Below are 26245 nucleotides of genomic sequence, written 5' to 3' on the forward strand. Positions count from 1 at the left end.
TGACAGAGCGAGGACCTTGTGTTTGCCATGTTATCAGGAAGCTTGGTTTAAAAGGAAGTAGATAGAGAAGGTACTAGCTCGGGGATACGGAGTTGAAAAGATACGCCTTTTAAAAAGAGGTGGAAGGGTTCCCTGGTGGCGCAGTGGTTGAGAGTCCACCTGCCGATGCAGGGGACACGGGTTCGTGCCCCGGTCCGGGAAGATCCCACATGCCGCGGAGCGGCTGGGCCCGTGAGCCATGGCCACTGAGCCTGCGCGTCCGGAGCCTGTGCTCTGCAACAGGAGAGGCCACAACAGTGAGAGGCCCGCATACCACAAAAAAAAAAAGAGGTGGAACATTCACGTGTGTTAAAATCAAAAGAGTTTTACAAAGATACAGTGAAAGGTCTTCTCCCACTCCTGTCCCTCACTTACCCAGCTGTCCCCCTCCTCTGACCCTTCACGGTTGTTAACTTCTGTTGCAGTTTTTTATGTGTCCTTGAAAATACGTTAAGATGCAAGAGAGGAGGGTTGCCAGTGCGGGAAAGGGGGGATGAGTGACGGGGGCAGGACCTTGCTGCCCACAGGACAGGGGGAGCCCACAGCCCAGGGGAGGGATTTGCCCTGACGGCTCGGCCTGGCGCAGGACCAGTGATATGGGGGTAGCGTAGGTAGGTTTGTAGAAGGGCTGCCGGAAAACGGAGGGCATGCTGGCCCCGTTCTCTTGATGAGGTGACAGACTGGTCCATCTGAAAGGAAGGGAGGTGTGGAGTAATAGCAGCTACATTGGCTGAGCGCCTGGATTTTGCAGAATACTTTCCATATATGGTATCACTTAATCTCGACAAACCCCATGAGATGAGTACTCTTGATAGCCCCATTTTTCAGACCAGGAAACTGAGACTCAGAGAGACTAAATAACCTGCCAGTTGTCGACAGCTCAGAACGCGGCGCAGCTGCTTCTCAAACCCAGGTCTGGGCGACCCCAGGCCAGTGTTCTTGGCACTGCCTGCTCCTGCCCTCCTCCTCAGCTCTTCTCGTCCTAAGGACTTCGTTTCTCCTCCCCAAGCTCGGCTAATTTAACGAGATGGCCTGGGAGCTGCGCGCTCTTACAGAAGTGCCGAAGCATTTTACGGGCCTCGCGCGCAGCGTAGCTGACTTCCCCAGAAGCAGGAGGCGCAGGAGGTGGCCCGGAAATGCTGTCCCGGGAGGAGAACTGACGTTTGGAGTTGGAAGGCTCCCAGTGTGATGCAGACCAGCGCTCTTCAAATCGTTCCGTCCTGTGACCTTTTCTCGCAGCGCACGCGTCCCTCACCGTGGAGGTGAGGGAGGGTTTCTGTGTCCTCGCGAGCAGCGTGCCGTTAAAGGGGAGAGACGTGGGTAGGCCCGACTCCTCTGCAGCAGCAGTACCTGGGCTCCGTCGCTTGCTTAGCACTGGAAGAAAAATGAAGACCCCCCCGGGGCGCTTGTGCTCTCCAGATTCTTCCATTCCAACCGAGAATATTAAAGTAACACACGAGAGATAGAGAATGATGGAACGGTAAGCTGTGAGGCACAGACTATAGAGTGAGTAAGTTCAGCAACAGGAAAGACCAGTGAACATGAGAGGAGGGGTGTCAGCCGCAGTTGCAGGAAGGATGCAGGTGCTCCCATGGGAAAGGTTCACGTGCTCGGGGGAGGCTCTGTCACCAGCCGTCATTTTCGAAAAGCCGTTTTGAAATTAGCTGCTGCTAGCCCCTTGGTATTCTTAGTTTTCCCAGGGCTAGCACTTTGAGGAACAATGATACGGACTCTGAAGGAAAGTGAAAAAAACGCGTCAGGCTGATCACAGTTTCAGATTGAAAGGGTCCTTAGAGGTCATCAGATTTCATCCTCCACCCACATAGGAGCCCCTTCCACAGCACTTTGTACAGGTGCCCGTCCAGTCTTCCTCGATTGCTTCCAGTGACCGAGAGCCCAGCATTCAAGAGACAACCTCTTCCACTGTCTGACGGCTTTAGTTAATATCAATAGAAAACTCTTACGGTTACCAAAGGGAAAAGGGGGTGGGGGAGGGATAAATTAGGAGTGTGGGATTAGCAGATACACACTACCATATATAAAATAGGCAAACAACAAGGTCCTACTGTATAGCACAGGGAACTAGATTCAATAATCCTGTAATAAACCGTGATGGAAAAGAATATGAAGAAGAAAATATACATACACACACACAGACACGCATATATGTGTATAACACTGCTGTACACCAGAAACTAACAAAACATTGTAAATCAACTATACTTCAATTAAAAAAAAAAAGAAAAACTCTGATATTGAACTAATATCTGTTTCTTTGTGACTTGCCCTGGTTAGCGGGTTGTCATCTCCCAGATCTCTCTTGTATTCCCTCGGTGGGAATTTTTTTATTCCATAGACCAGGGTGGTACAGAAAGGATACACATAACTGCAGACCGGTCTCATCGTACTGGTGATTCCCTGATTGATCCAATAAACATTTATTTAGCAAATCTGAAGCAGTGTGAAGAGCTACTTCTGTCTCGGGCTTGGGAGTCCACAGAAGGGCCCCTGTGAGCTATTCACAGAACAGTAACCTGCCACAGGGAGCAGATGGCATGTGTCTTGTCCCTGGTCCCGCAGTCCCGGGCCGCACGCCAGCTGATGGAGAGGACCCAGTCATCCAACATGGAGACCCGGCTGGACGCCATGAAGGAGCTGGCCAAGCTCTCTGCGGACGTGACCTTCGCCACCGAGTTCATCAACATGGATGGCATTGTTGTGCTGACGCGGCTTGTGGAAAGCGGAACCAAGCTCTTATCCCAGTGAGTGTTGCTGAGGTCTCGTTTGGGAGCTCTCGAGAGATTTATGACACGGCGCAGGGCATCCTATGCTCATTTCCGTTGAGTCAAATGAGCTTATTGAGCTCCTTCTGCATACAGAGCAGCGTGCCCAGCACCAGGGTCCACACAGAGGGGTATAATTCACTATTGTGGTCCTGAATCTTGTAGTCTAGTTGGGCTCTCACAAATTCAGTGATGGTACAAAACAGTACTATGCTGAGTGACGTGAAAGTCGGGGCTCTAGAAGTCAAGAAGAGAGAGGTCAGCTCACGGCTGAAATCATTTCCGGAAAATGACCGGCTTGATGGAAGTTAGCAGACTGTCCATTAGCAAGTAGAACAGGTGTCTGTGTGTTCTTAACCGCACCCCTGCGTCCCTCCCTCTCCAGTCACCTCCCCACTCCACACACAGGCTCCTTATACAGAGACGCGCACGGGCCCTCCTCTGTGTTTACCGGGGCGTATCCCCACCCATCCGCTGTCTCCCTGTCACCCATTTTCACGGGGGCAGGGGGGCGTCCGGAACTTGGCGACGCACTGCAAGTGGCTTTGTGGTACTCCAGTGCCAAGGTGAACGTGGCGGGAAACTGCCATGCCATTATCAGCAGTGAGTAAACAGATGTTTAGTTTGTCTTCTAAGCCTACAGAACCTAAGCTGGCAGAGAGGGAGTCAGAAACCTTTGAGTTGATGGATCAGCTACTGAAATTTTTAGCCAGACCGAGCAGCTAGTCTTGGGTATTTGTTTTAAGTCTTGGATTCTCCGGCTGCACGGAAATCTCGAAGCCTTTGGCTGCCATCAGCACTGACCCAGACGTTCCGCAGTCTCCCGGGAGTGTGGGGTTGGACTGGCCTTCGTCTCCTCTTTAAAGTGGAGGTGATACCTCCCTTGCCATATTGTCATGAGGAGTACTGTGGATGAGAATGGGTCAGAACATGCTTTGCAAATGGAAATATAGTTTGTAAATTATAGAGCACTGTACAGATGTATAAAGGTTGACGTGTATACAGAGCAGAGACAGAGGGGAGAAAACATTTCAGCCCTCATTCTCTGTCAGCTCTGTGGTAGGGTTTCGCATGCACTGTCACCCTGCCCTCACCACAACGCCGTGAGGTTAACGCTGTGAGAGGAACTCAGTTTCACAGAGAAAGAAATAGAAGTTTGAACAGATAAAATCTGCACAGTTAGTAAGTAGTTGAACCCATGGCCAGAGTGCATCCTCTTTCTCCTGTGCTCTGCCGCCTCCCAGCCTAAAAGTGAACCTGGGATGTAAGCTCCCTCGGGTACCCCACCAAGTGCTGGGATTTGACAAGGCCAGACCCAGAAGCCTTTCCTTTGGTGATTCCAGGGAAGAAGCTGCTCCACACCTAGCTTAGGTGTGTGCCAGGCGCTGGCTCACAGTGGCGTTCGCTGATTTCTCAGGTGGTGCTTACGTTGAAATCCGTCCCTATTGTGGCTGCCTTCACACCTGTGCTCCCCAGTTCTGAATCTTTGTATTGTTTTGTGTGTGTTTTGCACATGTCTCAGCTACAGTGAGATGCTGGCATTCACCCTGACTGCCTTCTTAGAGCTCATGGACCATGGCATTGTCTCCTGGGACATGGTTTCAATCACCTTCATTAAGCAGGTGAGGCCTCCAACATTCCGTCTTTCCTCCCTCCGTCGCCAGTTGTCCTCTAGGCTTGAGGGGAGGTGCGGGCGACACAGCTGCTCCAGCGAGGGCCGGCGTTCTATCCCCGAGGCCAGGTGTTTCATCCTCAGGCTCCGGCCTTCCTGTGGCTCCTGGAAGGTGTACTTTGTTACGCTCGCAGGGCCTGCACTGAGAAGATGGAACTGGACTCCCGGAACTGATTATGGCCAAAGTGGAATTGGATTGTCAGTGAGACTCGGGATAGCGTGCAGCCAGCCAGCCAGTACCATCTCTAAGTCTTCTGACCTGCTTCCTGAGCCCTGCCTCCTCTTTGGATAAAAAAACAAACAAAAAAAAAAAAAACGTTCATTTCATTTGCCTTCTATTTATCAATCTGCCTTCTGTTTACAAATCTGCAAGGTAGACTGTTTGATTGTCAGATGAACTCAGTGGGGGGGGAGAAGATACTTCTAGTTTTATCCTCCTTTCTTCTAGAAGAAGGGGCAGTATCACCTCAGAAAACTGAACTAAAACCAATGAATGCTATATCTGCTGACCTAGAATTACACCTGTCATTGGGTTGGGACATTGAGAACTTCCCAATGCTGGAGATACTTAGGCACAAGTGAAATGACCATGTGTCAAAGATGTTATAATGGGGATTGAGAAAAGGGATTAGATTATAAGACTTTGAGGTCCTTTCTATGTCCCCGAGTCTGCTGTTCTGCGTGTGTATAGGGACAAAATGTATGTCCGGAGTACAGTACATGGAGAGCAAATGAGATCCCAGCATCAGTAAAACCCTCTGCTTTTTACCCTCGGCTTTTTCATGCCTGAACCCTTATTTTGAAAACAAAAGATTAAGCCCTTAGGTTTAACGAAACATAGTTGAGTGGATGCTGTAATTTGAAATTGAGTTATCCATGCCTAGGAACTCCCTGGCACATTGGCCAACATAGCAGATACCACCTGGGGACATCCACCTGGGGACAGCTGTCCAAACGTGGGCAGCACACCTAAGAGGAGAGTCTGGGGGCGGCGGGCGTCCGAAACCTAAGCCTTCAGCTCTCTCGGGCCCTGAGCTTCCTAACTGACTTGCCCTCTCTGGCTTTAGATCGCAGGGTACGTGAGCCAGCCCATGGTGGACGTGTCAATCCTGCAGAGGTCCCTGGCCATCCTGGAGAGCATGGTCTTGAACAGCCAGAGTCTGTACCAGAAGATCGCAGAGGAAATCACTGTGGGACAGCTCATCTCTCACCTCCAGGTGTACGTAGAGACCCTGCCCCAGCCTCCCTTCCCTGCCTGTTATCTTCTCCCCTCTTACTCTGTTTAAGTCTTCCAATCCTACTGCTTTGCTTGTACTCTGAGATGCTGATCTGCTTGTTCATTCACTCATCACCTCTTCCACACTACTCAGAATTCCTCCCGTAATTCAGACCTGGTCATGTCATTCTCCCGCTTGAAATCCTCTGTAACTCTCCTTGCCTCTCAGGATAATGTGAAGTTTTTCCCAATCTTCCTGTACCACCATGGTACCAGAAAGAATTAGATGCTTTCTCCTCTGTGGGCCAAATAGTTTCTGTTTGTACCTATGATAATCATATTTATATAAAATACTGTATTTTTATTATCTGCCTCCCATTTTAAACTTTGAGCTCTCTGGGAAAAGGGGCCAATCATTTTTGTATCCCTTGTTTTGATTTAAGTAGAAGATCAATTAGCATTTGTTGAATGAACTCTTGCCGAACTAACAGTATGCTGGTGGGGGTAGCAAGAAGTATTGTATAGGATGTGAATTCTAATCCAGGATCTACTGCAAACTAGGTCTCTGCCCTCAGCAAATTACCTATTCTCTTCTGGCCTAAGTTTCCTCGCCTCTAGACTAAGGTTAATCATCCCCGCCTCTCAGACTTGTGAGGATCAAAGAAGATAAAAGGTTCCGCATAGGGGCCAGCACAGGATAGGTATTGAGGAGGTTTTTTTGTTTTTCTGTTTTTTGCTTTTGTTTGTTTTTTAAGAAGCTTATCACATCCTAAAACATTTAACAGATAGTAAACAAAAGCCAAAGACAGATAAAGCCTTTGGAGCACTGTTTGTCTCCTCCCCATTCTTTATACTTCCCTTTCAACCATTCCACACAATTTAAGGGGACTGGACTTCCCAAAACAAGGATGGGGACACTGCTGATTCCTTCCTAACCCTTGCTCCCTTCCAGCATATGGGACATTGACAGAAGGCCCTGCCAGCTCCAGGGGAAGCCAGAGCTCCCAGACTTGGTTGATTATAGCAGCCTTGTTTTCACTCAGCTATGCTCTCAGCCTGTACCTTCCCACTAGTCCAAGTAAAAAGGAAGCACAAGGAGATTTACAGCTCTGACTTCTCCTTGTCACTTCTCTAAGGAATTCTTCAGCCTCTGTTTTCATGCCCAAAAGCAAAAAAGGTTGATTGAAGTCAGGGGGACATTGTAAACTCCAGGTGGAGAGTCCTGATTTTCCTGACCTCAGAGTTACCTCTATTTCTTTGTTTCTGAATTGGGAATGAACCAGTTACCTCCTTAGAGATGATAGAGGAGCGTGGCATTTCTTAGGGGTCAGTCTATGAACACTTTCAGCCATTGCTGTCCCCAGAAGTCATGTCCTCTGCTGCTGGGCTGAGGGACAATTAGTAGCCTCCACCAGACCTCCAAGATGCCCCCGGCCAACCAGGACACCCAGCAGCCCCTCTGGAGAGAGCCACAGAATGCACTTATGACGTGGCAGGTGGAGAGCTCTTGTCAAGTGCCAGGATTACAAGATTCCAGAGAAGAGTTGTAGTTATTTTATTTGTTTAAAATAAAATAAGTTCATAGTCAGAGATTTTGAAAATACAGAAAAGCACAAAAAGGAAATCATTTGCCCATTATCCCCCCTCCAGACATAACCACTGTTAACAGTAAATTGACTGTGCCGCTGGGTTTTTTTCCTATGCATATTTTTAAGAAAGTTGGAATCTTACTGTACATGCTATTCGTGCCTTGACTTTTTTTATGGACTAATAGTTACTGAACATTTCCCATGTCAAAGAACCTTCTGAAAGGGTAGTTCTAAATCTTGTGCAGGAATTCCGTGCCGGTCTAGTGGTTAGGACTCCATGCTCCCACTGCCGAGGGTGCGGGTTCGATCCCTGGTCAGGGAATTAAGATCCCGCAAGCAGTGAGGCCTGGCCAAACATTTAAAAAAAAAAAAAAATGTGTATATATATATATACATATATATATATATATATGTGTATATATATATATATATACACATTTTTTTTTTTCCACCCCATATGCCTTTGAAAATCCAGTAACAGTTATGGACTCTCACCTCCCTGGAAAAAAGTATCACATAGTCAGCCAGCTACAAGGAATAATGGCTGCACCATTTCTAGGGTTCCCAGACACTCTAAGCCCATCCCTAACCCCAGGCGAAGAACCTTTATGCTAAAACAGCATTTTTAATGACTGCTTAGAATCTGAATATATATGAACAGAGTCGCTACTGTGGACATTTGCATTATTTACTGTTCTTGATTTTTTTTATAGTACTTGGATGAAACACCTTGCCAGTAACTCATGCACAGCTTTCTGATGACTATCTTTGGGTAAATTCCTGTTAGTGGAATTGCTGGGTCAGGGAGTCTGCCCACTTTTAAGCTTTTGAGGCTAAGCCTCTGATTATTATTTGATTACAGTGTGCAAGTGATTGTTTTAAACCATCTCTAAGGATCGTCTTGCTGGTCAGTCTCCTAACCTCTCTCTGCCTTCTTTCTCCGTTGACACAGCTCCAACCAGGAGATTCAGACCTACGCCATTGCACTGATTAACGCACTTTTTCTGAAGGCTCCTGAGGACAAGCGACAGGTCTGTGGTGGCCTTTTCAAGCTTTTCATCTGGGCTGTCCCAAGAGAAGACTTATCCACCCAGTCATTTTCCCAAGAGTCCCTCCTCCTGCCCCGCTGCAGCCAGAGCCCGTCTGAGTGGCTTTGCTAAGGGAAGACCCGGGGAAGAACTAGGAGGGAAACCAGCTGGGTCCTAGGTCAGGGCAGGGGCCTGCAAACTTTTTCCCCTCAAGGACGAGTAAATATTTTTTTGCCTGGTGGCCCTTGTGGTCTACGTGGCAACTATTCAACCTTGTCGCTGTAGCCAAAGCAGCCTCAAACAGTAGGCAGACAGGTGGGTGTGGCTGTCTTTCCATAAGACCGTCTAGACACAAACAGGCAACAGGCCTCATTTGGCCTTACTGCGAGACTACCCCTGGGTTAGAGGATCAGGGAGCAGGGAGAGGAGACCCGCTGGGCCTCCCTGCCAGGTCCCAGGAGACAGAAACAAACGCAATCCTTGCTTAAGGAAGCAAGAGTGGAGGAACTTAGCTTGAAGTTTCACGTATAAAGATCCTCTGATCCAGGTTCTAAACTTTTTTCTTCCCTATCAATCAGCTGTGTGACATGATGCAAATCGCTCTGCTTCTCTGAACCCCAGTTTCCTCACCTATAACGTGGGAGTAACAACATCTGCCCCATTCACTTCATAAGGATGTCATGAGAAAAAGCCATATTTTACAAGTGAGGAAACCAGGGATCAGCTGGGCAGTGGAGCAAGGGCTGACCTAGGAGGCCAGGGTCCGAGGCTGAGTACTTTTCCTGCCACTGCTGGGCAAGTGCTCTAACCCCCCTGGGTCTCCGTTTCCCTTTCTGTAAAATGCAAGGGCCAGATTAAAGATCGCTCTGAGCCCTTCCAACACGACTGTTCTAGATTTCTCTGGTCAAAGCCCAGGTGATGTACAAAAGCAAGACTTTGTAATTCTCGGTCAATACCGTGGGCTCAGTAAGTTGTAAATCCTGTGGGATTATGTACCAAGTTCCTGGAAGATTCTGGTGGGAGGACCAGGAGCGTCTGTGGTTCTGTCTGTCCTTGTCTTTCTTGGATGGCTGGCTCTGTTCATCTCTTCCTCCCTAGTCCTGTTTTGAGTGTAAGCTGAAAGCTCATTCTTCCATCTGCTTCTCTCTGTGCTTTTTGCTTTCTGCCGGCAGGACAAGCATCTTAATCCTCTAGACCTCCCTGTCACTGTAAGTAGCACTGCCATATGGAAAGGACCCCGCTCTTTTCCAGGTGGGGAGGTTGAAGCTGGGTGAGAATCTCGTGATCTGATCTAGTTGTTCAGGGAGCTCCAAGACACAGGAAAAGGTTGTGTGCTGTAAATCTCATTTGTCAGGACACTTAGCGAAGTACCACGGATCAGAGTCGCATAAAGGATTAAGGGGACGCCTGCCCTGGGGAATGTGGCCCAGTCTCTCCTTTGTAACCTGCCTTCACATGGGTCTGTGGTTCAGCCAGGAAGATCAGATTCAGAAATAGCCTGTGACTGTCATCTAGACGATGCCAGGTGCATCACATTCCAGCTTGCCGTAGCCAGGAGTAAAGGGAAATCCACGCCCTTTTGGACGCTTTCTAGAGCCTCGGAATTGGAAGAGCTTTAGACGGTTGACAGAAGGGAATTTGGATACTCGTTTCTTAGAGGGAGGGTTTCTTAGAGGATTAGAGGGAGCTCAAAGAGGTCAGCTCTATGAGGATATGAAAAAGGATGAGTGCTTCCCCCGGCACCGCAGAGAAGCCTTTGGTTGCAGGCCTTTGTATTCCAGCAGCAGACCACTGTCAGTTACCAACTTTGTGAGTTGTGGACAGCAAGATTTAATCGTGAGTTGGCCTCCCATAGCTACCAGAGAAGTTTCTAGTCCACCTTCCTCCTTTGCCAGTTAGTGTGCGCTCAGGGGACGCAGAGTAAAACTTAATATTCCTGACAGCGTCAGCCATTGGAATTTGGCTAGAAATCTAGAAGCGAGAGACAAAGGCCTTCCAGCTCTGAGAAAAATGACAACACTCACGGATATTGCCCCCTAGGAGAGGTGTGACAGCTCCCTCAGGCCCGTTGATTTAGAATTATCTATGAAATTAAATTAAGGCAGCAGTTCAGGAAGTGAAGTCATACTAATTAACATTGTAAGAAGTGGTGGCTGACATTGGAAGGAAGAGACAGAAGAATTATGAAAAGCTGTCAGAAAAATTAAAAAGCATAGTAATCTGGGACCATTTTGTTTAGGGGAAAATAGCTTCACATTTCAGAAGCCCCATAGGGTATTACAGTGTCACAACACAGAATAATAACTGATGTGTTTTTTTGTTCCTGATGAAGTCAAGTCCTTGGCAGTGATTAAATTATTATAATCATCGTAGTCTCTTCAGAAATACAGGAAGTGTATATATTTTTAGAAGATTAGCATAAGAATGGTCAAAATAACAGTTCTGAGAGGACCCTTAAAGCTTCATTCCCTGGAAGATTGACTTAACATAGGATACTTTATTTCCTGAGTGAGCTAAATAAATAAAGTGTTACTGGCAAAATCTGAACCAAATAAATAAAAAAGGTGACCCTGTTGTGAAAAATCACTCCAAAGCACCTAACACCTTGTTCTCTAAACTGATCAGAAGTGAATCGTAGACCACCTGCTGTTTCAGAGCATCCCACCCCAGCTCCGTCTGCTGGCGTGGTGCTGGGGGCAGGGGGATGGGGGCGCAGTGGAGGAGGATGCCGGAGCCCAAGCCCTCTTGCTCGGTTTGGAGTCAGTGTTCCATTAGAGTCCCTCCCAGCCTTGGCAGTGGTTCTGGCCTGGGATGGTGCATGTGGCTTGGGAACCATCGTGCTGCTCTGTGGCCTGTGCTTGTTGTCCATCTCCTGGCATCCTTGTAACACAAGTGTCTCGTCCTGAAGCAGCCTTTGTCCCTCTTTGAAGATGACACGGTTGATTGTACCATTGGGAAAGGAAACCCTGTTTGCATTAATGTGTACTCATGAAAGAAAATGTATGGGAATTTTTCAGAGTATAAAATACGTATTTGAAGGTCTGTGAATTTTTCTTCATTTGCCCACTTTTCATTTTAAAGGAAAAAAATTAAGGGAAAAAGCCCCAGAGCTATGACATCACCGTCCTCTTGATAGTTGTCACAGCTGCATGCCTGCCACCTTACCTTATGTTCGCTTCTTCTTAATAGGATATGGCCAACGCATTCGCACAGAAGCACCTTCGGTCCATAATCCTCAATGTAAGTTCCCAGACAAGCTATATTTTGTTACTGTTATTGTTTTGTTACTATTAACTACAACTATCACTATTATTATAGCTGTATTATTATTATTGAAATCACTGTGGAGTGGGATGGGCACTCAGAGGGTCCTTACCGATAGGTACTAAACACTTCCCAAGCTGGAAAGCTTATGGTTTCTGATCCACTGTAAGCAGGGTTGTCTCTAGGAGGCTGTCCCACCAGGAACTGCAGAGCCTCTAAGGAGGTACTTAGCCAGATATGCTGTTTGTTGCCTCACAACTCCACAGACTTTTATCCAGAGGGAATGTGTTCAAATAGGCACAGAAGAGGAATTCACTCAACTAACACCAGTCATAACCCTGAGTTGTGCGGGGCACTGGGAGGGATGCCCAGCCTGGGAGATTGCAGAGGAGGAGCTGTCAGTCCTGCCGCAAGGGAGAGTTGTCAGGAACCCTTAGAGGCGGGTCTTCAGGGAAGGCTGAGGATAAGCCAGATGACCAGTCAGAAAAGGAGTTCCTGCATGGGGAAGGGGGGCACCTAGGAGGAGTGTGTGGTCCGGTGGAGCTTGGGGTGAGAATTTGTGACAGGCTGGAGAGGTAGCAAAGACCAGATCAGGTAGGGCCTAGGTCTTTCTCCCAAAAGCAACTGAGAGGCTTTAATCAGGATCGTGTAATAACCAGGCTGGCGTTTTAGAAAGGTCGCACTCCAAGATCCGTGTTTCCTGAGGGGTGTGTGAGGGAGGAGGGTAGAGCGGGAGTTGGCGGGGGAGGGAGGCATCTGGAGGGAGGTCTCAGTCCCTGTTCTGCAGTGGGGATGTGGGCGGGGAGAGAGCTGAGGTGGGAGGTGAGGGCCGGGAAGGAGAGTCAAGGAGCTGGGTTAAAAGGCCATTTTATCAGTCGTCCAAAATCAGGTGCACCTGGGAGACCACAGTGTAGGGAACAAAATGAGAAATCGAGAGTCAGGTGTGAAAGGCTTCCTAATTCTGAGCATGAACTTTGGAGTCGGCAGCCCCCGCTCTGCCTTTAACCAGTCTTTCATCTTGAGCGGTTCACTTAACTCCTGTGGGCTTCAGTTTGCTTATCTGGATGTGAGGCCCACAGGAGCTGATACATATACACAGGGCTTAGCAGGGGGCCTGGCTCTTGGTGGGGCAGTTCCTTCACCGTAAACAAGATACAGAGGTGACAGAATTCAAGAAGTAACCGTGGGCACCTGTGAGGTGGAGCGATCAGCTGCTCTAAACAGGCAGAGCCCACCGGACTTCACCTCGCAGAGCGAGCTCCTGCCTGCGGGCCACCTCCCTGGTCACACAGCCCCGCTGCCAGCCCGGCAGGAAGGACCTGGCCAGACGCTTCCGCCCTCTGCCTGCCACACAGGTCCCCACATTCTTGTCTCCCGTGTCCGAGCGGTTGTGTTGGGCGCCATCCTCTGCATGTGTGGGAGTGGGTGCCCTTCTCAGAGAACTTTAATGAATTTCGAGGCTTATCATTTACCTGAACGAGATTAGACGTTCATCTCATTTCTGGACAAACCTGGTGAACAAGCAAAGATTCCATCCACTATAGAAGACAGTTTGGTGTCAGGACTCAGACTGAAGTGGTCTGCTAGGAGAAGGTTAACGCGTGCTCACTTAAGTCCCGGGATTGAACGGAGTTGAGCCAGGGAGCTGAGGCCTCGAGGTACTTGCCAGTCAAATAAGACTTCATCAGACTGGCACTGTTCTTCTTTAAGCCATTGATGACTCGAGGAATTACCCTCCCACTCTGACATCTCTGAGATTGAGAAACGGGGATTAAAGTGAATGGAAACCAGTATCACATTAACTTTAACCTCTCTTCAGAGTGGTTTTATGAATTCTGGAGAGAGGTGAGGAGAGAGGAATAGGGGTAGATGGGTAGGGAGAAATCAGAGTGACAGAGGGAGGGACGCAGAGAAAGGAAGAGGCTCAGAGTGAGGTGGAGGGGCAGAAGCAGCCAAAGCGGAGAGAAGACCCTGGGCTGGAAGAGACTGGAGGCGGAGGAGGGGCAGAGCAGACCTTGAGAAGGAAGCTTGGGAGGGGCGAGGAGGCTTGATGAGAGAGGTCAGGCCTCGGAGAGGGCTCAGGGAGGAGGTGAGCAGAGCGGCGCTGTCCCCTAGAACCTGCTGTAGCTGGGGAGGTGTGTGCAGAAAGGGTGGCCCAAGCCACATGTGGCTGTTGAACACTTGAAATGTGTCTAGCGTGGCTGGGGAACTGAATTTGTAGTTCTTTAAAGTTTCAGTTTAAATGCCCACGTGTGGCTTGTGGCTACTGTATTGGGCCTTGCAGATCTAGGGAAAGAAAGACAGGGAAAGGAAGAGCTCTCATGGAGTTGCACCGGTGGGGAGAGGAAGTCTAGAGCAGCGCCGTCCAGTGGAAATACGATGCGAGCCACTTGTTTCATTTAAGTGGTCTAGTAGCAGCGTTGACTAAAAAAGGAATAGGGGAAATGAATTTCAATGATATAATTCATTTAACCCGGCATATCTAAAATACTATGATACCAACATGTAATCAATAGGAAAATTGTTAATGAGATATTTTACATTTTCTGTTTCCATACTAAGGCTCTGATATCCAGTGTGCATTTTACATTTACAGCACATCTCAATTTGGACTGGCCACATTTCAAGTGTTCACCAGCCACAGGTGGCTAGTGGCTACCAGACTGGACTGCACAGATCTAAAGAGATTGATCCCGAACCAGAGCAAGCTCTAGAGAGAGCTGACCTAGAGTTAGAAAGCTAAGTATTTTAGAGTACAGCAGAACTTTCTGATATGTTCCACTTCTACTCTGTCATTGGATGTAGCCACTAGCCACTTGTGCCTCCTGAGCTTAAAATGTGGCTAGTGCGACTGAGGACCTGAACTTTTAACTTGAATCAATTTTAACTGACTTAGATGCACGTGGCCACATATGGCTAGTGGCTACCATACTGGACAACACGGCTCTAGAGACGAGCTAGACCGAGTAAGAGAACACGAAGGGCACAGAGGGCGGTTACGTGTGGGAAACTGGGCAAGAGTCTCCTTTGGGCAAGAAAAGACCAAGAACGACAGGATTCTAGATGGTGAGTGAGACAGAGGGAGTGAGGAATGCAAGGGAGCAGGCAGGAAAGAGCAGGAGGCTACTGCGGGCGAAGGAACAGGACACCAAGGGACAGGACGGGAACCAGCATTGGTCAGCCCGGAGGACAGAGGGGGGCTGTGGCATGTAGAACAAGACAGAGATGGAGCGTGAGAGGTGGAGAAGTACCTAAGGTTGGTGGGCATCAGGGAGGAGGTGGTGAGCTGAGTGGGTGGGGAGGATAGAATTAGAGGAGAGGAGAGGGATGTGGTGTGGGGACATGGGGAGGGGGACATACCCAGAATGAGCAGAGGGAAGGGGAGGGACACCAGTAGGAGAGAAGGGGGCCGGACAAGGAGCGTTAGATGCCCCTCTTTGTGTAGGTGTCTCGAGATGATTGAAAGAAAATGATCTTTTCGGAACCTCTCTACCCGGTGAGGCCATCCAAAACATTTTATTTTTCTAAGGGAAAACAAAAGAATTGTACTGTCCAGTTCTGCAAGCGACTCTTCACGCACACTCTGTTGTCTGGATCGATTGGAATGAGGTCCAGCGGCTGATCTCCCGCTTCGTAATGTTACTTCCCCGGCCAGGGGCGTGCACAAAAAAAGACGGTGCCCTTGAGGCCTGCAGTGAACCATCTCTGCCTGAATCAGACCCATTCATGTTCCATCCCCTTCTGGAACTCCCTGTGTGGGGGAGGAAACCCTGTCCCCTGCCCAGCGTACTGTCTTTTCACCAGCATGGATGTGACTCTTCAGTAAAAATCAGTCCAACCCTCTGCTCCCTGCCTTTGCTCTCTCCAGCATGTGATCCGAGGGAACCGCCCAATCAAAACTGAGATGGCCCATCAGCTGTATGTCCTGCAAGTGCTGACCTTTAACCTTCTGGAAGAAAGGATGATGACCAAGATGGACCCCAACGACCAGGTCGGTTCTAAGTGGGACAGAGCTTTCCTGGCTGGCATCGTGTGCTGTTTGATGTGGTACATTCCGCCCTGTGTATCGAGCACCTGCTGTGTGTCAGGAACTGTGCTTAGTTGTGTCAGCTTTGTGCCTCACCATGATCCCTTTCTGCTGGGTGACTGGGCCAAGCCCACCTCTGTCCTGCGATGCTAGAGGTGATGCGTCCTCAAAGATCGATCGGGGCCAGAGTTCTGCCCGGAAAAGCTCTACCCACTCTTTCCTTTCCTTGTTTCCCTTGACTAGCCGACTCACCTGCTGACTGTCTATTTCACCTCCCAGGCTCAAAGAGACATTATATTTGAACTGAGGAGGATTGCATTTGATGCAGAGTCTGACCCTAGCAACGTCCCCGGGAGTGGGACTGAAAAACGCAAAGCCATGTATACCAAGGACTACAAGATGCTGGGATTTACTGTGAGTTTCGCAGAGCATGGACACCGGTAGACCTTCTCCCCTGACCGGGAGTCAGAGGGCCACCCAGACAGAACCCTGACAACCCTCTCTCATAACATGATGGTGGCCCCGGAACAGAAGACACTAAGGAGCTGGAGGGGCCTTGACACTTGCTTTGCTTTGGCTGTGGCAGGTTCACAAGTTTATGTGCCACATTTGGCCCCTTGAAACAAACCCATCTGTAGGAGGGCCCAGGAGGTCAGCCGAACGAGTGGAGAGGAGATCTCTTATCAAAGCAGCTAGGTTCTTTGAAAATCTGGAGTGGATATGTTGTGATAGGCTACAACTTGAGAATGGAGCTAATTCATTTAAATACTTACTGGGCATCTACTCGGCACCCAGCAGTATTTAGGCAGGGGGGATGTAAGACGAGTCAGGCACCGTCCAGTGGCCTTGAGCTCACGGCCTCGTAGTAGAGATGGGCACGTGACAAGAGCTACAACAGAGGCAGGTGTGACATGCGGGCGGCATATGGTAGAGGGGTGATCGGGATCCCCCTCAGGTGAGCTCGCACGCAATGTCTACCGAGTCTCAAATCAGGTGTGTTTATCTCTACAGAACCATATCAACCCAGCAATGGACTTTACCCAGACTCCTCCTGGAATGCTGGCCTTGGACAACATGCTGTACTTGGCAAAAGTCCATCAGGACACCTACATCCGGGTAAAGGCTGGGGAACAGCTTTCTCTGTGTTGATGCCGCATCGCTTGCCTCCCTGCCTCCCTCACCCTCCCGTTCCTCTTCTGCCCACAGATTGTCCTGGAGAACAGCAGCCGAGAAGACAAGCACGAGTGCCCCTTTGGCCGCAGTGCCATTGAGCTCACCAGAATGCTCTGTGAGATCCTACAGGTCGGGGAACTGCGTAAGTCTGGGTGGCTGCCCCCTTCCTTCAGCCATTGCTTGTACTCAGGAGCCTGGTGAGACTCGACGGTATAGAGTTAGGTGTCCATGGGACTGGACAGCCTTACTGTACTTTTTAAAAATTACCAAGAGAGCTACAATCCGTCTACTGTTGTCTATGGGAGTCGTGGCTGTGGCTTGTTTGAGCTGGTGATTTGGCATGTTCAGTAGCTACGCCCCCATCCACTACCCTTCTCGGTCCTCAGTCTGGTTCTGTTCCTCCAGACTTTGGTGTGGAGGATCCCAGGTTTCTGGACATGGGCTCCCAGCTTCACCCTTTCCCTGTTTCTCCTCTTCCACAGCAAATGAAGGGCGCAACGACTACCACCCGATGTTCTTCACCCATGACCGAGCGTTCGAAGAGCTCTTTGGAATCTGCATCCAGCTGTTGAACAAGACCTGGAAGGAGATGAGGGCAACAGCTGAGGACTTCAACAAGGTCGGTGTCACAGAGGCCTGTGGGCTGAGACCATCCCAGGACAGTCTGTGACAGCTGGCCAGAGCCTGGGGAATACCTGAGCCGGAGGACAGTGTGGTCTACAGCACTGAGTCATAAGACGGAGGCATTGAGAGCGTCAGTCCCCTCTGTAACCCTGAGCAGGTGTCTCCCTGCCGGGCCCCTCATTTGCCCGGTGGACCAGTACTGGCCCCTCCGGCCTTCCTTCGGGGGCAGGAGGATAAACATAACAGTGATAGCGTGGGTTACTGAGCACTTACTCTGTGCAGGCACTGTGGCAGTTTTGTGAACTGCAGATGTTATGGAGACGTCGGGGGGGATCCGCAGTGAAGTGCATGTCAGGGGTACTTACCAGTAGCCATTTCTGGATGCGTTCTGAGTCCACCCTCTGACAGCACTGCTAGACCCTCAAAAGCTGACTATCTAGGAGTTGGCTCTTTTGAAGCTGCTCATCTCATTGTAAAAAATTTGTGAAATATAAAGAAGAAAAAGTTATCTATAATTCCCCTATCCAGCGACAATGACCATTTTTATGTTTCCCTCTAGTCTTTTTTTTTTTTTTTTTAATTTATTTGGTCGTGCCGGGTCTTAGTTGCAGCAGGAGGGCTCCTTAGTTGTGGCATGCGAACTCTTGGTTGCAGCATGCATGTGGGATCTAGCTCCCTGACCAGGGATCGAACCTGGGCCCCCTGCATTGGGAACACGGAGTCTTATCCACTGCACCACCAGAGAAGCCCCTCTGGTCTTTTTTTTGCTGTAGATTTTTCCTTCGTTGGTGGGGAGCCGACTGGATGTGCAGATGGTGTCCTGCTTTTTACTTAGCTGTTGTTGTTTTAAGGGAACTATCACATGTTTTGAACACACTACAGTGTGCCAGGCACTGTGCATCCTGACGGCGTCTCACTCATATGCTTGTGGCAACCTCTATCGAAAATGTGTCTTCCTTTCTCTAGCTTTAAGGATGAGTAGGTGGGGCCCTGAGGCTGTTGAGTGACTTGCTCAAGGAGAAGATTGAAGCACAGAGTTGAGATCTGAACCTACTCCTCTCTGACTCCAGAATGTATGAGAAATAAAGCACTTGTCTGGATGTCCCTGGCGGTCCAGTGGTTAAGACTCTATGCTTCCACTGTAGGGGACACAGGTTCGATCCCTGGTCAGGGAACTAAGATCCTGTATGCCCCATGGTGCAGCCAGAAAAAAAAAAAAATCCATTTGTCGCCATCCATCATTTGTCCTACGTAACTGAGAAGAGATAATAGTAGAGAATCAGTGCTCTTACTCGCCCAGTGGATGCCTGTGGTACCCACCGTGCTCAGGACCGCGGAGGGCAGAGCCTGGCATCCGTTTATCAGACCAGGGCTGAGGCGGCCGCCTTCCTCTCTCTCAGGTTATGCAGGTAGTCCGGGAGCAGATCACTCGGGCTTTGCCCTCCAAACCCAACTCTTTGGATCAGTTCAAGAGCAAACTGCGGAGCCTGAGCTACTCTGAGATTCTGCGACTACGCCAGTCCGAGAGGATGAGTCAGGATGACTTCCAGTCCCCGCCGATTGTGTAAGTGCCTTGATGGGGGAGGGTGGGGTGTGTGTGTGTGAGCTCTGCCTCCCTTCAGAAGGCCTGCTGTCCCCGTGACCTTCTCCTTACTCCGGTGCATGTCCACCGCAGGGAGCTGAGGGAGAAGATCCAGCCCGAGATCCTTGAGCTGATCAAGCAGCAACGCCTGAACCGGCTCTGTGAGGGGAGCAGCTTCCGAAAGATTGGGAATCGCCGGAGGCAAGGTGAGTTGAGGGCCTGGGTGCTGGGCCGTCTGTCCCTACTGCCCAGAGCCGCCGCACTGCGGGGGGCACCTGCCTGGGCAGTCCCTGCGGGGAGCAGGCAGGGAATGAGTCGTCTTTTTGCCCCTCGTGTGCCCAGGCCTCTCCCGGAACTGTCCTTACTCACCTGCCTGTCTTCCCTTGTGTTCCAGAGCGTTTCTGGTACTGCCGCTTGGCCCTGAACCACAAGGTCCTGCACTACGGTGACTTGGACGACAACCCTCAAGGGGAGGTGACATTCGAATCCCTGCAGGAGAAAAGTAAGTTCATTTCTCTGTTGGGGTGTCATGGTAGCTGGACTTGCTGTCAGGAGACCTGAGTTCTAGTCCTGGCTGCTTCAAACTGGTAATCTGGCCTTGGGCCAGTTATTTCTCTGAACCCATTTCCGCATTGGTCAGAGGTCATCTGCACCTGGCCTAGGGGTCAAGGGGCTGTTTGGAGAATTCAGTGAGATCACAGGTATGGGTTTTGCAGATTGTAAAGGGTGATACAAGACTAAATTGAAAGGCGGTGGTTAAGAGCAGAAGCTCTGAAGCCTGACTGCCTGGATTCACATCCTGGCTTTGCTGTTAATTCTAATTAATTACAAGTTAATTCTCCCCTCTGCCTTGGATTCTTCTGTAAAATGGGAATAATAGCCACATTTCCCTCATCAGAGGATTGAATGAGTCCTATATGTAAAGCACTTAGAACAATGGCTGGCAGGGGGTAAGAGTAATTACTAGCTGCCTTGGCTCTTGTGGCCGTTGTCATCTTTATCGCCACGAAGTGGAAGTGAGGTGAGTGTCTGAGGCCCCCTTCCCTAGGTAGACAGTGCAGAAGCCCTGAACCCACCCCCAGTTAGACTTGACACAGCGCAGCAGGCCAGAGAGTCCAGGCGAAGCGACCACGGAGCGGGGAACCCTCCCTGAGCTCATATAGCCCTGTGGGTCTGGGGGCTGGGCCGTCCCTTCCAGCACTGATGCAAGGACCAACTTGCAACATAAAGCTTCCAGAAACTAATTCCCCTCATTTATCAGTTCCTGTTGCAGACATTAAGGCCATTGTCACTGGGAAAGATTGTCCCCACATGAAAGAGAAAAGTGCTCTGAAACAGAACAAGGTGAGTGGAGAGGCAGCCCAGAGTCTGAGCTGCTGTCACAGAGATACGTGGAGCGTAGTCGGTGGTGGTTGCTTTCTAGGTGCGTGACCTCTTGCCCCCATGCTGTCTCACATTAAGTTCATCCTGAATGTTTTGTTAAGAACAGTTTGAACAGACACCAAGATAGATAGAACCCCCATAGACGCCTCACCCAGCCTCATCAACCAGGGCAAAGTCTACCCATCCACTTGTCCCTCTTCCCTTATTACTTTGAAGAAAATCTCAAGTATTATATCGTTTCTTCTGTAAATATTTAGAATGAATCTCTGAATTATAAGGACTCTCTTAACATAATCACAGTACTATTTGCACACCTAAAAGGAAATAAAAAGTTGTTATTTAGTATCAAGTATGCCATTGATGTTTGATTTTCCACTAATCGTCTTAAAAATGTCATCGTTTCTCTCTATAAAAATATGTTTATGTGTATTCGCATGCACACATACACACACTCATACCCACTTAGTTTGCTAAATCAGAATCCAAATAGGGTCTCTGCACTGTGATAAGTCTTTTAAGTTTCTTAATTCGTAAGTTCCCCCTCCATCTTTTTTTTTTTTTTTTTTTTTTGCGGTACGCGGGCCTCTCACTGTTGCGGCCTCTCCCGTTGCGGAGCACAGGCTCTGGACGCGCAGGCTCAGCAGCCATGGCTCACGGGCCCAGCCGCTTTGCAGCATGTGGGATCCTCCCGGACCGGGGCACGAACCCGTGTCCCCTGCATCGGCAGGCGGACTCTCAACCACTGCGCCACCAGGGAAGCCCCCCCCTCCATCTTTTGCAGCTCTTTTTTTTTCCCTTCTCTTTGCAGTTTATTAGTTGAAGAAACCAGGTTGCTTGTTTGGTAGTTTCCCAGAGCCTGAAATCTGCTGATTGTCTCCCTGTGGTGTAGTTGAGCCCATTCCTCTGTCCCAGATCTGTAAATTGGTAGAGAGATCTAGAGGCTTGATCCAGTTCAGGCTTGACCTTTTTATTTTGGCCAGACTCCTTCCTAGATGGTATTCTGTTCTATCAAGAGGCACATAATGTCTGGTTGTCTGTCTTTTTTGTGATGTTAGCAGACTCTGGATGCTCAGTGCCTCGTTTCTTTAGTAAATTAAGGTTTGCAAACTAGTGATATTCTAGTGCGCTCATCCCTTTTCGTTTATTAGTCGAAATACTTCTCTAAAGAGAAACTTGCCATCATCTATGGTGGTTTCCCAGTGGTGCAGTTTATAAGAAGGGAGGATAAACGCTTGATTCTTTTCTTTTATGTACCTACTTTTAAAACAAGGACTTAGTTCCCTGGTATCATCCAACAGTGACCTATTTTGTGCATGTGTTTTGCTTTGGTTTTTTAGTGGTATTGTGAACTCATGGATTTAAGCCTATTATATTTGTTTCAGTCATTACAGTTATGTTGTTGATGCTCAGGTCGTCCCATTTTTGGCCACAATTTGTTTCTGCTGTGGTGTTTTTTTTAAACTGTTAAGACTTTCAGTTTAATTACCCAGATATATATATGTAAGGTAATATACAGTCGTGGACTCTGACATTCAAAGGTTCCGAGTGTTGAGAAATGATTTTTCTCCAATCTTAGAAAGTATCACCACATCCTAGGCATGACTTAGGTGGGTTAGTGAGGGTTGATTACCGGTGCCCTCATCTCCAGCCACATTTGTGCATGAGCCCTGGGACCTTGATGACATCTCATCTGAATCAGCATATTTGGTGGTGGTGCCAAGTCACTAGGACTTTGACCAAGCTCTTGGTATGTAGGGCTCAGGCCATTCCCTTGCTCCAAATAACTGAAGCCCTTTCTCCTTTAGGAGGTGCTGGAATTGGCTTTCTCCATCCTGTATGACCCCGACGAAACCTTAAACTTCATTGCACCTAATAAGTATGAGGTGAGCAGCGTGGCGCTGCCTTGGGCAGCCAGGCCTTCTCTGTGCCTGCAGCTGGAGGGGAGGGGTGGGCAGAACAGAAACATCCCCCTAAAGGCAGGGGCCCCAGAGTGTGACGAAGGCTGCCGACACCAAGGATCTGCCACGCTGGGGGTCCTTCCCCCTGAGCTGGGCTCTCCAGGTCACTCTTAGCAGCAGTGGTAGGTTGTCGTTAGAAAGACAGGATCAACTAGGGATAACTTATTTGCCTGGAACTAGGAAAATGCTCCTCTTTTCAGTTTCCGCGTGGCCACCCACCCAAGTGAGCCTGACAGATCCTCCCTCTCCAGGGCTCTGGGGCATATGTTGTAGTGGATCTGACCTGGGCTTTGAAGCCAGGTGGATCTGGTCCTCTTTACACGGGGACTACAGTTTCAGCTATAGCACTAGAAGATGCTAGATATTGAAAAGCAGCTGTGGTTGAGAGCATACATGTCTGGTGAGCTCTGAGAGCCAGTGGAGGGAACTGGAGGTGGGGCTTCTGAAAGAGGAGACCCTTAGGCAGGGCCTGAGCTGCCAGTGGAGTTTGATTGGGAAGAAGTGAAGAACTAGCAGGTGGGAGACAGGTGAGCAAAGGTAGGAAAAAGATGGAACAGGAGTTAGGGAGGGATGGGCTGAGAATTCTTTGTTATTCCCTCTTGTCATGAGACCCTCTAGTTCAGTTTTTCTAGTACTTATTCTTAACATTTATTGACGGTTGTTTTCTTTTTTTTTAACTTTTTTTTGAAACAAAATTGAGATTCTACAGATATTCCTTTTGTTTCCTGCCTTTTCACCTAATATGTGCTCCCCCCCACCATTACAAATTTACGGGGCAATTTCAGGTTTCTCTAAAGAGAAACTAGTTGGTGTCCCTGTTCTTAGTTCTTTTTTTGCTGTATTTATTAATTGCATTTTTAAAAATCACACTTCATATAATTTTAGGGAGTTTAAATGTAAATCCCTTATAAAAATCAAAAGGTCTTTTGGGAAAGTGAAGAATCACCTCCCAGTTTACCTTTGCTCTTATCCCAGATAAGTCCTGCCTGTACTGAATAGGGCCCAAAGAGGCTGTGTGAGCAAAGGGACTTTGGCAGGACCTCCCGCTGACCAGGGTCCACCAGTGACATTTTGCAACTTGCTTCTCACAGTACTGCATCTGGATCGACGGCCTCAGTGCCCTTCTGGGGAAGGACATGTCCAGCGAGCTGACCAAGAGTGACCTGGACACCCTGTTGAGCATGGAGATGAAGCTGCGGCTGCTGGACCTGGAGAACATCCAGATCCCCGAGGCCCCGCCGCCAGTGCCCAAGGAGCCCAGCAGCTACGACTTTGTCTATCACTACGGCTGAGCCCAGAGCCGGAGCCAACGGTACCCAGCAAGGGACTTGCGGCCCAGGAGGAACACTCACAGTCTGGTGCCTTGTCTTTTGCTTGTACAGAATCTATAGTGACCGTGGTGGCCAGTCAATGCCAGTCACTCCTCAGACCCACCTCGGGCCACCCAGAGCTTCCTCTTGGTCCCTGTGCACTCTGAGCCGTGAAGGCAGGGTGCTCTGCCGTCCCCATCACCGGGGAGCCTGGGGTCGGGCCGTGAGGAATAAACAGCAGACGCCCTTGCCTTCCAGGCCAAGAAACTGCTTCTTGAGCCGGAGTTAACAACGGCCACTCACCTTTTCTTCCTGACCCTGCTCGCCAGTTGCCTGGGTGAGAGCTGGCCCAGGAAAGGCCGCCCCAGAGGACAGACGTGCTGGGCATGTTGAGAGCCTTGGAGAGGCTGCCTTCGAGTGACCTGGGCCTGTGTCTCAGATCTAAGTGGAAGCCTTGGCCTTTGCTCTTGCTTTTGCCGTCTTTGTGAGGGCTCACCTGGCCTCGTCCAGGGCCGACGTGCTGCTGAGGTTCATCTCTGACATCTCTGGTCTCCGGAGCCACCAGATCCTCTTGCCCACGCAGTTGTCTGGGCAGATGGACGTGTCTCCCTACAAGCTCTGTCTCTCATCCTGGCAAGTCAGAGACATGCAGGCCAAGTCCCACCCTCTTAGTCTCAAGGAAGAGCCCAGATGAAGCCTGGGTCTAGACTGTGGTGAGGTCACTAGATTCCACTCCCCTCCCGCCACATTTATATCTTCTCCTTCCTCGGGGAGAAAGCTCCCAGCTCACCTAATTGCGGCCCCTCCGGTCTGCTTTCCTTTGGCCTTCCAGCCCTCGGGAGGTTAGCCTCCCTTCCTCCCTCCCCCAGCGCTGTGATTTCTGCCATTGGCCATGATTTCAGCCGGCTGGGGCCAGCGGAGGCCACAGCTGTGCCAGTGAGGCTTCCCTGGTGCTGCAGCACTTGTAAACCACATGCACAGCCCGTCTCCTTGGACACGCGTGGACACGGTGGCATTCAGTATTGGTAGCCTAGCATGGTGGGTACTGCCCAATGAAGAGTGTACTATATATTTTCTTTACTATAGGCCATACTTATACAGACATGTATATATATTTATATAAGATCTACCTATCCTAGGATGGAACATTTGAGGGAAAATAAAATGGGAGGCCAAAAAAAATAAAAGGTAAACACTTCCAGTTGTGAGCCAAGATTGTAACCTGAGAGTGGCCAGGAGCTTCCTGTCAGTAACCATGTTTTCAATAAATACTCTTTCATGTACAAACTGGTTCCCATTAACAGCTGTTTCTCTGTACTTGCTCCCTGCCCAAGGGAGCTTTCACCTTGACAAGCATTCATTTCACTGTGTCTGGGAGACGTTGGAGAGCTCCAGCTAGAGCCCTCAGCCGCCTTCCCAGAGCCCCTTCCTCCTCTTCAGCGACTCTGCCCCACCACGCACATGCCTGCACACACACGTACACACACACACACCCCTGCTGGTTAAGGATGCTCAGAGATTGTCACACCAGGACAAAGTGCTTTCCACTCAGGCCCGCCCGGTATAGCAGGGAAAGGCATACTGTACACCCCCGAGGACATGGCCTCCCTCTCCTCCCTGCCAGGGACACAGCCAGGGAACAGCTCGAGTACTAGTGCCTGACAAAGAAGACATGTTCTTCACCCTGTGTGTTGCTGGTGCTCTACACTGTCTCTGTCGCTCAAACCTCAGCCTTAGTAGCTGGGAGGCTTGAGTGAGGGCGGTGATGAAGTAGATACTTTATCTTGCCTCTGAAGGAGAAGGGGGCGAGGACAAGCACTTTCAAAAGGCATAGAAAGTACGTGCAGCCTTGAGGACTCAATAAAGCCGAGAGCTTGGGTGCCATTTTAGGTGTTGGTAAGTGCTGAATGAACGAAGGCCTGGTGATGCCAGCTGGTGGGGGCAGGGCAGCAGCGGTTTACATAAAGAACTGCTTACACTCTGGCCTTGGGCCTTCTGTTCGGAGAGGCCAGGGAGCCCAGCTGAGTCACTTGCAAGGACTCCTGTTTGCAGCCAGCCTTAGAGCCACAGTCCAGGAGGGGCAGAAAGTCCCAAACTGGGCTTCACTCTGCAACCCTAGCCTGCCCTGGCCTAAATGGTTCTCTCTCTCTCGACCTTCTCTGACCTGCTTTTAATCCATCCTGAAAGATGAGTAAGACCTCAACTCCCTAGCTGGCATTTTGGGGACTACTGCAACTTGGCCCTTGGCTACTTTTCCAACCATGGTTTTTGTTAACTCTCCTTATAAACAAGTGGACTCCAAGCCGGGCTCCAGCCTTCTCCTCGCCTCCTTATTTCCTCTTGTCTGGGATGCTCTCCCCTTACTCAACTTAATGAAATTGAGATCATTCTTATAAAGTTTTCAGGCCCACGGAAGATGTTTCACAAATGTTTATTATTTATTCCCTCCCACGGATCTTGTAAGTCCTAAAACTTAATGCCTCTGACATCACTCCCCAGCTGGCTTGAGCTCCCAGAAGAAAAAGCCCAGGAGAGATCCAGCTCGGTGTTTCCATGGTTGCCCAGCCCTGTGTTGGAATACGGTAAATACTTAATTT

The 26245-nt window shown here is 49.5% G+C and overlaps 1 protein-coding gene across 6 annotated transcripts in view; it reads left to right on the plus strand.

The window, feature by feature from the left end:
* ELMO2 (engulfment and cell motility 2) overlaps positions 1 to 24935 on the plus strand; it is a 38462-nt gene extending 13527 nt beyond the window's left edge. For 5 of the 6 annotated variants that reach the window (XM_060030694.1, XM_060030696.1, XM_060030697.1 and 2 more), the window contains 16 exons: positions 2620 to 2801; positions 4345 to 4444; positions 5562 to 5713; positions 8252 to 8330; positions 11517 to 11567; positions 15460 to 15582; positions 15898 to 16032; positions 16630 to 16734; positions 16825 to 16933; positions 17274 to 17410; positions 18816 to 18979; positions 19091 to 19203; positions 19392 to 19499; positions 20259 to 20341; positions 22186 to 22263; positions 23430 to 24935. In XM_060030694.1, the coding sequence (XP_059886677.1) occupies positions 2620 to 2801; positions 4345 to 4444; positions 5562 to 5713; positions 8252 to 8330; positions 11517 to 11567; positions 15460 to 15582; positions 15898 to 16032; positions 16630 to 16734; positions 16825 to 16933; positions 17274 to 17410; positions 18816 to 18979; positions 19091 to 19203; positions 19392 to 19499; positions 20259 to 20341; positions 22186 to 22263; positions 23430 to 23630 (1920 nt within the window). In that variant the 3' untranslated portion in view covers positions 23631 to 24935. The remainder of the gene's footprint in view (positions 1 to 2619; positions 2802 to 4344; positions 4445 to 5561; positions 5714 to 8251; positions 8331 to 11516; positions 11568 to 15459; positions 15583 to 15897; positions 16033 to 16629; positions 16735 to 16824; positions 16934 to 17273; positions 17411 to 18815; positions 18980 to 19090; positions 19204 to 19391; positions 19500 to 20258; positions 20342 to 22185; positions 22264 to 23429) is intronic. The other variant, XM_060030693.1, reaches the window with a different exon arrangement.
* Positions 24936 to 26245: the final 1310 nt, after the last annotated feature.

This window comes from Delphinus delphis, chromosome 15 (assembly GCF_949987515.2).
Source record: "Delphinus delphis chromosome 15, mDelDel1.2, whole genome shotgun sequence".
Classification (NCBI taxonomy): Eukaryota; Metazoa; Chordata; class Mammalia; order Artiodactyla; family Delphinidae; genus Delphinus; species Delphinus delphis.